At 34.6% G+C, this 15811-nt stretch overlaps 1 protein-coding gene across 1 annotated transcript in view; it reads left to right on the top strand.

The window, feature by feature from the left end:
* The first annotated feature begins 286 nt into the window (after window positions 1-286).
* The window catches only part of GPR26 (G protein-coupled receptor 26), a 31453-nt gene continuing 15928 nt past the window's right edge, over window positions 287-15811 (top strand). Inside the window, exon 1 of the mRNA XM_026704977.2 lies at window positions 287-1085. Coding sequence (XP_026560762.1) covers window positions 367-1085 — 719 coding nt within the window. The 5' untranslated portion in view covers window positions 287-366. The remainder of the gene's footprint in view (window positions 1086-15811) is intronic.

The raw sequence follows: 15811 nt of genomic DNA, 5'->3' as shown, positions 1-15811 counted from the left end.
GAGAGAAAGAGAGACAGAGAGACAGGGAAAATAAATACTGCTGAACTGCTGAGAAGCATTAGGACCAATAATGAGAGATCTCAGAAGACCTGTCACTCAGAGTATTCTGCTTTCTTTAGAAGAGTCGTGCCTTGATTCTGGATGATCTACACAGTTCGTTGTTTTTTTTTAATCACCCCCTTTGTAGTTTAATGGGCATTCCCATTGCTTTTTGTGCCTCTCTCTAAAAAGCATTGACGTGGAAAGAAGCAGCAGCAGGGGGTGGAGGGACTGCAGCTCTTCTAAAAATACGGAGGGCATGCAGGAGTGCGAGCAGGCTGGGGAGGAGGAGGAGGGTGTGAGAGCGCCTCACACCATGTTTTCTGGATGCCAGCTGGGTGCAGTTTTGGAAATGTTCCTCCGGTGAATGGAGGCACCATGAACATTTGGGAAGTGATCCTGGCTTTCTTGATTGTGGTGCTCATCCTTGTATCGTTGCTGTCCAATGTGTTGGTGCTGATCTGCTTTCTGTATAGTGCAGATATCCGCAAGCAAGTCCCGGGATTGTTTATCCTCAACCTGACCTTCTGCAACTTGTTGATGACTGCTTTGAACATGCCTCTCACTCTGGCTGGGATCATTTACAAGAAACCACCTGGAGGGGACCAGCTTTGCCACATAGTGGGGTTTTCAGAGACATTCTTGACTACCAACTCCATGCTGAGCATGGCAGCTCTCAGCATTGACCGGTGGATAGCAGTGGTATTTCCTCTAAACTACCATTCCAAGATGCGCTACAAAGATGCTGCCTTCATCCTGAGCTACACGTGGTTACACTCAGTTTCTTTTCCAATTGTGGCAACTTCTCTTTCTTGGGTAGGATTCCACCACCTTTATGCCTCTTGCACCCTGTACAACAAGAGACTGGAGGACAGGACCCAGTTTATGATTTTCACAGGAATCTTTCATTCCTTTAGCTTTCTCCTCTCTCTCATAGTCTTGTGTTTCACATATCTGAAAGTGCTGAAGGTGGCACGCTTTCACTGTAAAAGGATTGATGTGATTACTATGCAGACCCTTGTGCTCCTTGTGGACATCCATCCCAGGTAAGGAGATGCCTTCATCTTTTACTAATAAGATCACACACTGCTAAGGATTCCTATCAACTATCTCTGTCTAAAATGTAGCTCTTCCTTACTTTTCTTCTGCATGTTTCTATTCCCAAAAGTCTACACAATGTATTGCTAATAATATTTTGAAAATGTGTTAGGGGTATGTGGCAGACAAAGAAAAGTCATCTAGGAATGTGTTTTGAAGGCTGTACTGGAATCTAAAAGTTTACACATGGATGCATTTCCTATAGGGTAGTGCATTTCAACGATTTTGCTAGTGAGTGAATAAATTCATGTCTGTTCATTAATGTTGATCAGTGTAACACTGTATGAATAAAATCAAACTGAAATTTCTGATATCCCCTTAAGATATATCAGTGGGAAAATAGCATACTAAATGCCATTCTGGGTTTTTGTACATTTTGGAATGTCACTGTAAAGTCAGTAACTTTCCTTGAAGGAAGGATGCCCAGAGAAATATTTATTCCAAAAATAAACACAAGTAATGAACTAGTACAAATACATCAAAAATAGCATGAAGATACAAATTCATACTGACAAGGATAGAAAGTTGAGTTAAGTATACTCAAGAGTCCTTAAATCAACCCACATTTTCTATGCATAGTAAGATGAATCCCAGGCTAGAGGTGAAAGAAGGAATCACTATGATAAGAAAGCATAAACAGTGGGAAGATGGAAGATAAAAGCAGGAATGAGGAAATATAATTAGAAGATCTGTAATACAGAGACTTACAAAGGAGAAGTGAGAGGTTTCAATGGGAAAACTGATCTAACTATCTTAGCTAGACTAGGTTTTGCTCAAGGGAGATGAAGAAACATTTCAAGGGGCAAAGTCACAGAGCAATCTGCTTGATTTACTGAGAATTCAAAGTATTTGTGTATTATGTGTATATGTGTGTGTGTGTGTGGGAGGGATCATCAAAAACAAGAAACATTATGATGGATAATATAAAAATTGACTGTAAAGATGTCACTGTAAGAAATAAATAAAGGTGAATATAATGTCCCAATTTGCACTTATTGCACATGAATAAATGAAATAGAAGTAATGTACTCTGGTAGCTTGTCATCTCCAACAAGAAAAAAAATTAAGTTAGGATTATTGGAACTATACTGATATTAATAATATGTAACACAAAGAAAATATAGATAATTATGCAAAGTAAAAGAATGATGAGTAATACGCATTTTTACATTGGGTCTCTACTTTTAGGGTAATAGTAAGCAGTTTTTTAAATTCTGAGACCACGCTGTGGGTGTTTTCACAAAATGGCTCCTTGGGTATTTTTCTACTCACAAAATGGTTGTCATTGGGGGCATTTATATATTTCAGTCTTATTTTTAATAGTACTAACTTTTGACTCGAAACTTTATATGATTATATTATGTTTGTTATACAGGTGTTATTTTATTGTATTGTTATACACTACCCTGATGAAATGGGCAGCCATGTAGATCTAATAAATAAAATAATAAATAAATAACAAATCAGAAAACACTAATTTATTTGAATATCAATCATCCTAACCCCGCTCCTTACGGTGTTCCTAAAGGCCTTGCCCTTTTGTTGGGCAGCTGGGAATACTTAGAGCATAGAGTCACAGTTGCTATTCTTTCTTTTATTCTTTATTTTATCTTGTCTAAGATAAAACTGATGTGATCCAAAGGCAAAGAAAACTATGCTGAAGTTCTTTATTGTTAGTCCAGAATCCCATTTTTTAAAATTAAAGTTATTAAACAATTTTTAAAAAATGATGTATGGAACTAGAAACTTGGAGGGTTGCCAATGTAAGACTCCTTATAGGGAAGATGTGTGGTTAATTAATTAATTAACCTTGCCTCCCCCCAAAAAACCATCCCATAGGCTAGCATAAGACAGGAAGTAAGGATATAAGATTACTATGGGACTTGATAAGAAATGAGATTCAGACTAATGCTTCTGTTTCATTGCTTGACATCTTAAAACCACTTAAGATCAAGGTACACAAGCTACTAGAAAGTTGTGATTAGATGTCCCAATATACACTTTTATATTTAAAAATAACACAGGACTGTAATTTACAGTTTTATGTTATTTTGGCTGCTGGTTGCAGCATTCATGGAAGCAAACACATTCCAATGGCAGCATTCTATAAATCACTACAATTCAGTATCAACTGAGGTGCAATTAAAATTAGAAAAATAGCCTAGATGGAACACATTTAAATTTGTCTCTTTCAATATTGCTTCCAATATAACCTAGATTCCCTGAGACAACTTTAGTCTGATATATCAGAAAAAGTTCAAAGTTGAATCATTTTAAGGTAAATTATTTTGAATGTGGTTTCAGAATAAAATAGAATTTCCAGTAAAATGGAATGAAGATTATGTGACTTGGGAATAAGGAAACTATTTTGTAGAAGAATTCTAACCCAAGGTGACACACATAATAGACATTTGAAATGCAAGTAATGCTAAAAACTCCATTCAGTTACAAAAGATTCCATAAAAGGAACATGAGATCAAAGTATTATAGGGCAAACTCTTTAATAGATGCAGAGTCCCATCATCAGGCACCATTAATTTGAAAGTGGGGGTATTTCTTTCATTTCCCACGTGATAATATGTAAAGCAGAATATTATGAATCCAATACAAAACAACATTTGAAACCAATTACATAAACATCAAAGGTCTCTTTTATTATTATAGTTAGAATGAAAAAATGTTGGGTCAGAATATCTGAGAATACCGTATTGGCTTCATTCAAAAATAACAGATATATACGTAAATCTTTGATTCATATATATTTTTCCATTTCTTCTTGACATGTTGCTGAAAATTGCATCCAAATGCTAAATATAGGTAATCCTCAACTTACGAACACAACTGTGCCTAAAATTTATGTGAGACATTTGTCAAGTGAATTTTGTCCCAGTTTATGATCTTTCTTGCCACAGTTATTAAGTGAATCACTACAGATATTAAGTTAATAAGAAGGTTGTTGAGTGTATCTGGCTTTCCCCCTGACTTTGCTTGTCTAAAGGTCAAAAAAGAGGATTACATGACCTTGGGGCACTGCAACGGTCATAAGTATGAGTCAGTTGTCAAGCATCTGAATTTTGATCATGTGACCAGGGGGATGCTGCAATGGTCATAAGTGCAAATAAAAGGTCATAAGTCACTTTTTTTCAGTGAAATTGTAACTTTGGTCATGAAACAAACTGTTGTAAGTCAAGGATTCCCTGTAGTAGTTGACCACAACTACAGAGTTGAAGCAAACCAGTTTAAAAGCAACAGCTTGGATTTGGTTTGTTTTAATTGATCATAGGCAATATAAGTGTACCAAGTTCTGATGTTATATTTCAGTGGACTTAAACCAGGATTCCACAAACTTGGCAACTTTAAAATTTGTGGACCTCAACTCCCAGAATTCTTCAGCCAGCATAGTTCGCTGAGGAATTCTTGGAGTTGAAGTCCACAAGTCTTAATGTTGGTAAATTTGGAGACCTCTGGATTAAACTATAATGAAACAGAAATTTTTCAAACTTCTAATATTGCTAGAGGATGAGAAGATATGAAGGAACCCTTGACTATGAAGATTAGCACCTGATTTAAATCCATAGTAGGGTTTATTTTCACAGACATGGATACATACATGGACCTCAGTATTAAATATAAGCTGGAGTTCTCTTATTCATTATGTGATATAGTTACTTAGGAATAACAACTAAGAATGATATGGTTTTATGTCTTCATTTTCTTTCCAAGAATTTTTTTTTTCAGTTGAAATCTGATATTGAAGTTCACCTTATATTCATCTTAATGTATTAAATTAGATAGGAAACCAGGTTTGTTTTTTTTTTGCTTTCAAATATTTGTTATTAAGAATGATACACATAAATGACAAAAGTCAATGCAAATTAAAACATACAAACAAGGAAATTTTAAAAAGAAAGAAAAGGGGAGGTGGAAAAAGGAAAACAGAAAAAAATGGAAAGGCAAAGAAAGGGTAGTAATTTTCTCCTTCCTTCCCACCTGGTAAAAGCAATTTTAATAACTTATAAACATCTCTAACTAAAAATTAATATCTCTTCTCCCCATAGTATATTTCTCTGGTAAGTACAAAAAACCAAAATAGTATGTCAATCAATTATTATAGAAAAAGTCCAGTACAGGTAACCAGACTCAATTATTATCTTCAAAATCTCTCTTGTCCCTATAACTCAATTCTTAGACAAGAAAAACAAAAGTCCAAATACTCCATCAATCAATCCTTGTCAGCAAAAGGGAAATTTTCCCATTAAATTAAATATTTTTCCTATATGCTCTTAAAGAAGATTTGGCTGTTAATTAAGATGAGAGAGAGTTTACTATGCAATATGCAATATGTAATATTTGATTCTATTTGAAAACTTGTCTGGGTTGTTTGTGATTTATCAGCTTTTAAGTATAAGTGAATCATTCAGAGGAAAAAGAACCACATTATAGATATATATATATATATATATATCAGTTCAGTTAATTGATGTCAGAGTTATATATAACTAAGATGACTTCAAAGAACCACAGCTAATTCCAATGGCTATTATCAATTGCATTCCTTTGTATTTCTTTTTTTCCTTCATAGTTTACAATTCATGAGATGAAGCTTCCTCCTGAGTGTGATGTTTATTACATAAATATGGATTATATTTGGGCATTTATAGGAATTATGCTAACTACCCAAATGAACACTTCTGGATTTGCTATATAGCACATTATAAAGTCATTTACAGGCCTTCTAATAGTGACTCAAAGAGCTCAGAACTGCATTTGTACTATTTTAAGTAGAAGGGGAGAATCTTTGATATTTCACACTTGAATCTGCCACTAGCTTTAAACAGAAAAAAGTGGACCTCCGACGTATCTTTTGAGGATGCTTTAAAACTTCTAATTTGTTTTCGTTGTTGTTGAAGGGCTTACAGAAAAATTGAAACCCCCTAAAGCAAAAAAGGACAACTCCCAGTGTTGTCTTCACATAGAGCTAATTTAAAACAGTTAAATTTTAATTTGCCTCAACAAATGACAGCACTTAGCTGACATTAATTAATTTCAGAACCTAAACAGGACCAGCTCTGATGACTACTTGAATGAAGGTTGTGAAATATAAAACAAATAACAATTTTGAAAATGGTACCGTTGCAATTATTGTTGAGAACAAAACTTAATCTTGATGACGTCTTGGCCTTCTAGATAGAATTTTTAAGAAAACCCAATACTGAATAATGTGCACATGAGGTTGCGGTATCAGCTGAAGTTTTAGATCTTTTGATGATACTTCATTGGCACTGGTTACAAGGACAGTAGTTATTATTTATTCATATCATTTGGAAAGCTTAAGCATCTAACTTATATTGATAATTTTAATAATTATACATGAATTAATTAAGTGAAAAATTACACTTGGGATTCTTTATTCTAATCCTATTCATTTGCCCTGTCAGCTCACCCTTCATTTTCTTTATCTCATTTTCTTTTTAGTGTAACTATACAGTACTGAACATGATTTTAATTATTGTCTACCTCCACATGAACACAATCTTGTAACCTTAGATTCCTCTGATTTAAGGCATTAACTTAAATTTGGATTAACTTCCTCCATCACAGCCTTTTTTTGAATTTCACGTTAAGGATGGCAGACAGATGGACGATTTGCTTCATGTGTATATCATTGCATTCCTAAATTGTATGGCTATAAAGATACACTCCAGATTCAAAGCAAAAGCTCAATTTTATGTGGTATTATATGAGTTAATTTTGAAAGGCTGCTCTACCATTAATATTATTTTGTTTTCCAGTGCTAACTAACAAACTACAAGTTGGCCTTAGCAGTGTGTGCTTGGCTTTCCCACACTCCTAGCTGGCTGGGAAATCTTAATCAAAGCTAAAGAGCAAGATTATTTCTACTAGCTGTATGCTGGCATAGATTTCATTTTCCATGGAATGTCTACATTTTTAAGCACATTTAAATTCCCAATGGCAAGAAATGTGATAACAAAGACTATTAGTGGGAAAACTGATAAAGCAGATAAAACTGATAAAGCAGAAAGCAGTTTATAAAAATAGAGGTGTCCAAAAGTTTGAATCATTACTTAGATAAACAAGAGAAGATAATCAAAATTATTCTGAATAGGAGAATTGCATATTACCAGAATTCATACATAAAGAGACTTATGTACATATATAGTGTAACTAGTAGAACAAATATAGAAATGATGCGGCATGATATCTCATATTATGAGATATCTAATAATAGATCAAAGTGATTTATTTATATAACAAAATGCATTAATCTTGGAGTTTTATAAACATTCTAAGTAACATATCCTGAGAATAAATTCTACTGAATGTAGAAAACTGCTGTGTAAATCCATTAACTGAGCCATATAACCAATGCAAGCCTAAGTATTGATACTGTGATATTTAATAAGCTTGAACTAAAATGCCAGCCATCTCATCCTGGTAACCAGTATTTGTTTCTTCAGAGCAAAGTGTTTGAATAATACTGTAACCAAATAAAGGAAGAATATTTTAAAAAACTGAGATAGTTGAGTCTTGGCAAAACAAAGTTCAATATTTTATTTAATTCTGCACACTAGAAGACTATGACAAATCTCTTCACTATGGTTGCTAAGAAAATTGCAAAAAGTGTCCTTGAAATCACCTGAAATTTTTTATCACCTAATATCTATATTTTTCTTCACCTTTAATACCATTAACTGTACATAAATACTTTTGTAAGTATAGTATTTTAGAATTTTGTACATTTCTTCCTGTCTTTTATCCCTTCAAAAATATTACTATATTTCTTAAAATCCTTTCCCTTTATCCTTCCCTCTGCTAACTTCCACTTTAACTCATCAAAATCAACAAAGGCCCAAGCTTTCCTTTTTGTAAACAGGTTTGGCTGATATTTGAGACAGGTTAGATATGGGATATTTCACAAGTGAATAATCTAAGCCTATCTACTCTCAGAGCTGAGTGTGATATGTGCCATTGTGCTTTCTGTCCTTTATCTGCTATTTTGAAATAACATTTCTAGGCTTCCCCACTCCTAATGGACTCTGGGCCATGAACAGTAAAAAATATCACTAGAATTAAAACAGAATAGCCATTTTGGGAGTGCTCCTAAATACCTAGTTGTCGTTGGATTTGTAGTGCTATAATAAGGATCATGTTTCTAGAGCAATGATGCAAGATCTGTTCTGCCTCCCCATCATTTATTTATTTTTAATGACATTTACTTCACTTGTCCTTCCTTTATTTTTTAGGAACTCAATGTAGCATATATATTCAATGCTCCCACCTTCTGTTCTGCTGGATACAATTTTAAGTGCTAAACACGTTCTTGACTACAGGTCGTCCTTGACCTATGACCACAGTTGAACCCAAATTGCTGTTGCTAAGCAAAACAATTTGCAATGTGAGTTTTGCCCCCATTTTACAACCTTTGTTGTCATAATTGTGAAGCGAATTACTGTAGTTAATGACACTTTTGTTAAGTAAATCCTTGACTTTCCTTGTCAGAAAGTCGCAAAAGGGAATCATATGACTCTGGAAAACTATAGCCGTCATAAATACGAGCCAATTGCCAAGCACCCAAATTTTGATCACATGACCATAGGGATGCTGCAACTGTTGTAAGTCACTTTTTTCAGTGCCATTGAAACTTCAAACTGTCAATAAATGAGTGGTTGTAAGTCAAGGACTACCTGTACTGAGAGCTTGCCTTTCCTGGTATGAACCTGCCTGGTAACTTAGAGGACCATCTGAAGATGCCTCCACTGTCAGAAGCTCAGCTTTTTACTCTGTGGGAGACGGTGTTTCTTCCAAGGAGATGGATCATCTTCTCTCTTAAGTACTTAGGATGATTGCCAAAATGTCACCAAGTTCTTTATGTTCATTATTTTAATGTATTTTATTGACCTGGATTGTAATTTTTGATTTTGATTTTATACTTATATGTGACATCCTTAAAATGTTGTGACTGTGTTTTATGTTTATTCAAACATAAAAATGGGATATACATTTCATTATAGAATAAATCCATAGACCCTCAAAATAGCAACATGAGACTCCAAAACTACTCCAAAAGGTGCCATCAAATTGTAACTTTTTAATGAGACAAAAAGAGATTAAGATGCAGAAAAAACTTATCAGTTGGGATTGAATTAAAGATATTAGATTTAAACTGAAGCCATTTAATGATCATATTTGCTTTTCTCCTCTTTTTGTAGTTGTTCTGTCTACCTTTTGGCTGATTCATTATTTAAAGGCTAGTTCAGTCCTTGGTTGTAAAGAATTAAATAGCCCAGCTATAACTACTATTCCTCTTGTAGCACTGAAATTTGTATCACAGTCTGACAAAAATGTTAAGAAGTACTATAGTACTTCTTATGATATAATTTACCATTGTGATAAGATTGGTACATACTGGAATATTCAGTATTGGTTATACCCGGCCTTTTTATCTTGGTACTCATATTTTTACAGTACTGTACTGATTGTATATTGCAAATTTAGGACTGGGAAAATTTCCCAAAAAATAATTCCCAAAGGCCCTTTATGTCAGGGTAGTGTACTAATTTGGTCTCCTTGATGGTTGAATGCCAAGGCATCATGAAATTAGAAGGGAATATGCACACTAGCTATCTCTGTGATAAAACTTGGGGTTTCAGCAAACTAAAAATTCACACAGGGGAATTTATTCTTCCCCTGTGTGAATTTTTAGTTTGCTGAAACCCCAACTTTCACAATCCCTGTTATAAACCTATATTAAGCCTTTACATTAACTCTTCCCATTATGTTATTGATGCAGCAAATTTTACAGTGCTCCATTCAGACTTAAAAATACATAACAGCACTATTTGAAAATAGCTATTGAATTAAGACTGCATGTATTGATTTAATGAATATATTAATGAATAAATTAATTATTCAAATTGGTCCTAAAATCAATCAACAATACCTTATAATCAAAATAGAATCTATTAAAGCTTTTCAATATCTTTGTTCTTTCTTTTGGTATTTGAATAGGGGTGTACAATTTTTTTCAACTTAAAACATAACATTGGAGCTCAAACATTTCCAGAATGGGCAGAATCTTTTAAAGATTCAAAATCTTTTAAATTTGAAAAGCTTTGCATACCTCTAAGGTTTCTTTGCCTTCCTTCCTTCCTTCCTTCCTTCCTTCCTTCCTTCCTTCCTTCCTTCCTTCCTTCCTTCCTTCCTTCCTTCTAACTTTCATTTTTTTTCTTTCCCAGTCTAATCTCCCTGCTCTTTTACCACCCAGCATTCACAAGTTTGCTGGTTTCTTCCCAATTCTATTAGTAAAGAATAATGATTTTCTGGTAATATGAAAAATATTTCCTCAGTAACATTGCATCCAGACTGTTATACTGGCATATTTTGTGAATAGTATCAGTGTTAGTTCCACTTAATTATTTATATCAGATTGACAAAATGAGAAGGGGAACATCAAATTGTCAGATGACACTAAGCTGGTAGGAATAGCCAATGCTTTAGAAGACAGGCTCAAGATCCAGAAGGATCTTGACAGACTTGAATACTGGCCCTATCCAACAAAATGTAATCCAGTGATAGAAAAGTAAGGTTTTACATTTAGTCAAAAAAACCCAGATGCACTGGTATAGAATAGGTGGTATTTGGTTCAATTGCAATAATTGTGAGAGAAATCTAGGAATCCTAGTGGACAACATTTAAATATGAGCCAACAGAGTGCTGCAGCTGCAATCCCTTCCAACTCTATTATTTTGTTGTTTTGTTAAGTTAATGTTTAATATTTTAGGAAAGCAACAAATATTCAGGATATTCAGGATTGTCAGCTAAGAAGATACTCCTTTGGCAATTTTTAATAAACCAATTTACTTTTTCTGAGATGCAGCTAGAGACTTTTGATTTGAATGAGGGTAGATTTGTTGGAGCCCTGACACAGGATATTTCTTTAAAAGCAATGATGTTAATATATATATATATATAAAGTTGCTACAACTTTAAAAGCACAACTATAATGACGTGGGAAAATACCCGAACAAAGCTGAATACCATACATGTAAGTACCTGCAAAAACAAACAAACAAACAAACATACACACACACACACACATATATATTTTCTTAAGTTTTCGCTGGTATTACATGTATGGTATTCAGCTTTGTTCAGATTTTCCCACGTAGCATGTTGTTTTAAAGTTGTAGCAACATTTCAGCATGTTCGTCTATACAAACACTATACAGAAGCCTGATGATGGCAGATGAGATTCTGCCAAAATGTTGCTACAACTTTAAAAGCACAACTATAATTACGTGGGAAAATACCCGAACAAAGCTGAATACCATACATACATACAAACATACATACATACATACATACATACATACATACATTCTATACAGTGCATGATTTATTTTCCTGTTTTTAAATAATATCATTGGTCATGCTTCTCATTATATGTACAGTAATGTATTAAAATAAAAAGAGCATTGACCACAATGATTTAATTATACATTTAAAGTTCTATTAAGTTCTATTACATATATCTGTAGTTTGATTGATTACATTAGCAATTTTTTTTCAGCATTGGAGGTGATTAGATAGATTTGGTTCCTATTGCAAAAAGAAACAATAACATTTGATTCCAACTCTCTTGAGAAATTAACTTTCTAGAGTAATCCCTATCTATTTTAATTTACATATGCAAAATACATAGGTTTATGGTGACTTGTGGGAGCATTTTTCTTACAAGTGCAGGATCTGGTATTTAAGATAAACAGAGCATTTCAACAGGAATTGATCAACTGGCTTGTTGCCCATGCCTGATGTTAAATGCTGAGGGAAGGTGACTGGCCTAAAGTCACTTTCATGGCTAAGGTGGGACTAGAACACAGAGTCTCCTGGTTTCTAATAAACTGGCTTTCTAAAGCATTAGCAATTATAATTTTAATCCATTTTATGAAGACATTATAAAGCCTTGTTAATTATATTGTATTTCTATAGTTCATTTTTAAAAAGCTGTTAAACACTGATTGGAAATAGAAATACAGTACAGTATATAGATCCAGAAAGTATATGGTAAAAGGAGATGGGCTCTGCTGTACCATTTCACTTATACACTTTATTAGAACATATTGATTTGGATCCATGGTGAGTTAAAGGCATCCATCCTATCTCGTATATAACTAAAATTTTCTCCAAATGGTCCTATTCCACAATGACTTGACTTCATGTCAGTTGAACAAACCAATTTACAAACATAAATCATATTCCACCATAGTTGTACATAATTGGATATTTCTAAGTGTATAACATGGACATTTATGAGAAACTTGTTCCAAGTAACCTGATATTGAAATGCAGATGATGGCAAATTGGAAATGACCCTTCACTGTAATAACCTTCAGCCACAGCACTCTGGACAAGGGCTTTTCCTTGAATGCATCCCCAGATAAGTATTCTTTGTACATGCTTTGTTATCTTCTTAGTGAAAGTGGTAAAAGGCATTTTTAATTCCATTTTACTGGATTTTTCTATTTTTTGTTTGCTCTATAGCAAATAATCATGTTATGCCTCTATTGTGCACTTTTTGAGCACTATAAGAGAACTAGTTTGCATTAGTACTATATAATATAACATTAATAAGCTGGCTCTGAATTTACTTCCTCCTGGTTCTGAAAGGAACAGCTCATAGACGGCTATAGTGTCACCCGAAAAGGATGGTTGACACCAGTGACAGTACATTTATTTATTTATTTATTTATTTATTTATTTAGTCAATTTCTTACAAGATAATAGGTATAAATAAAAACATAGTTATGAAAACCTGGATACATATAAGAAAAAATAAATAAATAAAAGAAACAATAGGACAGGGACGGTAGGCACGTTGGTTCACTTATGCATGCCCCATGTTTAATATGATGTAAATGTCAAAAGCAACCTAAACTAAAAAAAAAAAAAAACCTTGATTCTCATGGTTACTTTTTTAAACTGTATGCAAAAATAAACTGTTTCATCAGGCCTTCATGGTTATTTTAGGAATTTGATCGCTTTTCACATGTCTGAAAAAAAGCCTAAAATTGGCTCAATTTGTCAGTGATTGTGGTCCAACTGTGTCTCATGAAAATTTAATCTTCTCCTGCTCTCACCCATTCCCAGGCCCAATAACCTGAACCCTGAGATCATAACGCAGCTTACAAGCCATTTTTGCTTTTCTCTCTCTCTCTCTTTGAATTGCCTATGAGTCAGTATTGACTCCTGATGACTCCCTAAAGAAGACTCTGCAGTTTTCTTGGCAAGATTTCAGAAGTGGTTTGCTATTGACTGCTTCGTAGGGTTGAGAGAGAATGACTAACACAAGTTTACACAGCCAACCAAGGTGGCATTACAATTTACGGTCTCTCAGTTTCTAAACCTGATGCCTTAATCACTTCACCAAACTGGCTCTTATTATTGTCCACTTGTTACTTCTTCTTTATTCTCCAAATCAGAATAGGAAGATAGGAAGGAAAGAAATCACAAACAGGTAGTCCTTGACTTAGGATCACAATTGAGCCCAAAATTTCTGTTGTTCAGTGAGACATTTGTTCAGTGAAGTTTGCCCCTCTTTTTGTGACATTTCTTGCCACAGTTGTAAAGTGAATCACTGCAGTTCATAAATTAGTTAGCCTGGTTAAGTAAATCTGGCTTCTCCATTGACTTTGCTCATCAGAAGGTTGCAAAAGGTGATCACATGACCTTGGGATACTGCAACAGTTCTAAATATATGTCCCTTGCCAAGCATCTGGATTTTGATCACATGATCATGGGGATGCTTAAAAGGTTGTAAAACAGCCATAAGTCACTTTTTTCAGTGCTGTTGTAACTTTGAACAATCACTCAATGAACTATTGTAAGTCGAGGACTACCTGTACTTGTTGCTTTGATTAACAATTGCTATGATATATATTCGATAAAAGAAATTTTTAAACACCTGCAGAACAGCTTCTTTGAATGTATTAACATTATATGCATATTATGATTGTATGGGCGAATTCAAAGTACATTGTTCTCAAGGCAGAATCAGTTATAATTATATCAAGCCTGAGCAATTTATAATTCACCAGCTGGATCTCAGCTTACAAGTCATTTATGATATTGCAAGATAACTTGATAAACTTCATAAATGTTTGCCACTTATCTGGACTCCCAGACCAGGATAACATTTCAGCTTTTGTCAGATGACACAACAGGAACAACTAACTAGATTTTTATACTGAATTGTACACAATTTTTGGCTGAAGGATTGATGTTCTAAGTTCATTTCATTTCATGTGAAGTTTTCTGCTTTCAATAGTAGTAGTCAAATAGGAAAGATCCAGACTGGATTGAAGAATTATGGTTCATCTAAAGTTTACTGACCTGAAACTGGTATTCGCCCCCCAAAAAGGTTCCCAGACTGTCACTAGAGCTGCATTTAACAGAAGTTTTCTTTCCCATAAAGTGAAGTTAATTTTTAAAGAGCTATCTCCTTGTGGAAACCCTCTTTTTACAGTTATAATGATTAAGATGAATATTTAAAAATTATCAAATTAATCTTAGTTAAAGTTTTGGTACTGGCCTGAATCTTAAAGTGCTCAATGTATGATCTATCAATTATTTCAGCTTTACAGGTCATTGTCAGACTGCTTATTGTTGTAATCAAATCTGTAAATATTGTTTAAAATGTCAAACAAAAGGAGAAATCCTATGGAAATGAAAGCTGCATAGGAAGATCACTTGGACCCTGCTGCTTAGAATTGAAATGGGGAGGGAGATATCTTTTCCTATTCCTATTATATTCCTTCCTTCCCTCCCCGCCTCTTCCTCCCTTCCTTCTCCTAATCTGGGTGTCAAGCAACCCACGGCTCTAGAGCCACATTTGGGCCCTCTGCTGCGGCTCCCTATTGGGTGATCCCACCACTGGCTGGCCCCGCTCCTCAACTTCTCCTCCCAGTCACTCCTCACCATACCCGAGAAGGTGAAACACACACACACACACACAAAAACAGAAATGGGAGGGAGGGAAAGATACCCATTCCCCACAGAAAACACAGGGAATCACAAAACCTGGGTAAGCATGGCGGGGTGTGTGTGTCGTGGCTGGGTGGGAGTGACATTGAGTTGGTCACGCCCACCCAGGTTTTGTGGCTCCCAGTGTTTTCCTTTCTATGGGAAATGGGTCCAAATGGTTTTTTGAGTGTTTAAGGTTGCAGACCCCTGTCCTAATCATCCATCCATTCATCTGCTGTGCTATACTCTGAAAACATCCCTTGTTTTCTAGTACCGCCATAAACACTACAAGATATAAATATAGACAGAAAGAAGCTTCCATCAACAAACAGGGTCTTTCAGGGTCTTTCAAGGAACCCATCCACTGCCTTGATGGTTGAGTGAAGTTACAGACCAGCTAGTGCCAGGAAATTTTTATTATTTGAACTAGATTAAAGGTTTATTTTAATAATAGCCATGTTTTGATTTCTGTGCATCATCCATGTAGAAACCTGCAGTGCTATTCATTTTCTGAAGAAAGGCTATGCTTTCAAACAAGGCAATTTTTTTTTTTTTAGTATTTCTGAAGCAGTTTAACCCATTGAGATTGAAATGCTGGAGTAGATTCTAGCACTTTTTCTTTCCCCGCACTTAC

This window comes from Pseudonaja textilis, chromosome 4 (genome assembly GCF_049901715.1).
Source record: "Pseudonaja textilis isolate UNSWEBS1 chromosome 4, rPseTex1.2, whole genome shotgun sequence".
In the NCBI taxonomy this organism is placed as follows: Eukaryota; Metazoa; Chordata; class Lepidosauria; order Squamata; family Elapidae; genus Pseudonaja; species Pseudonaja textilis.
Note: the sequence above shows the minus strand (reverse complement) of the source record. Positions and strands in the feature narration are given on the sequence as shown.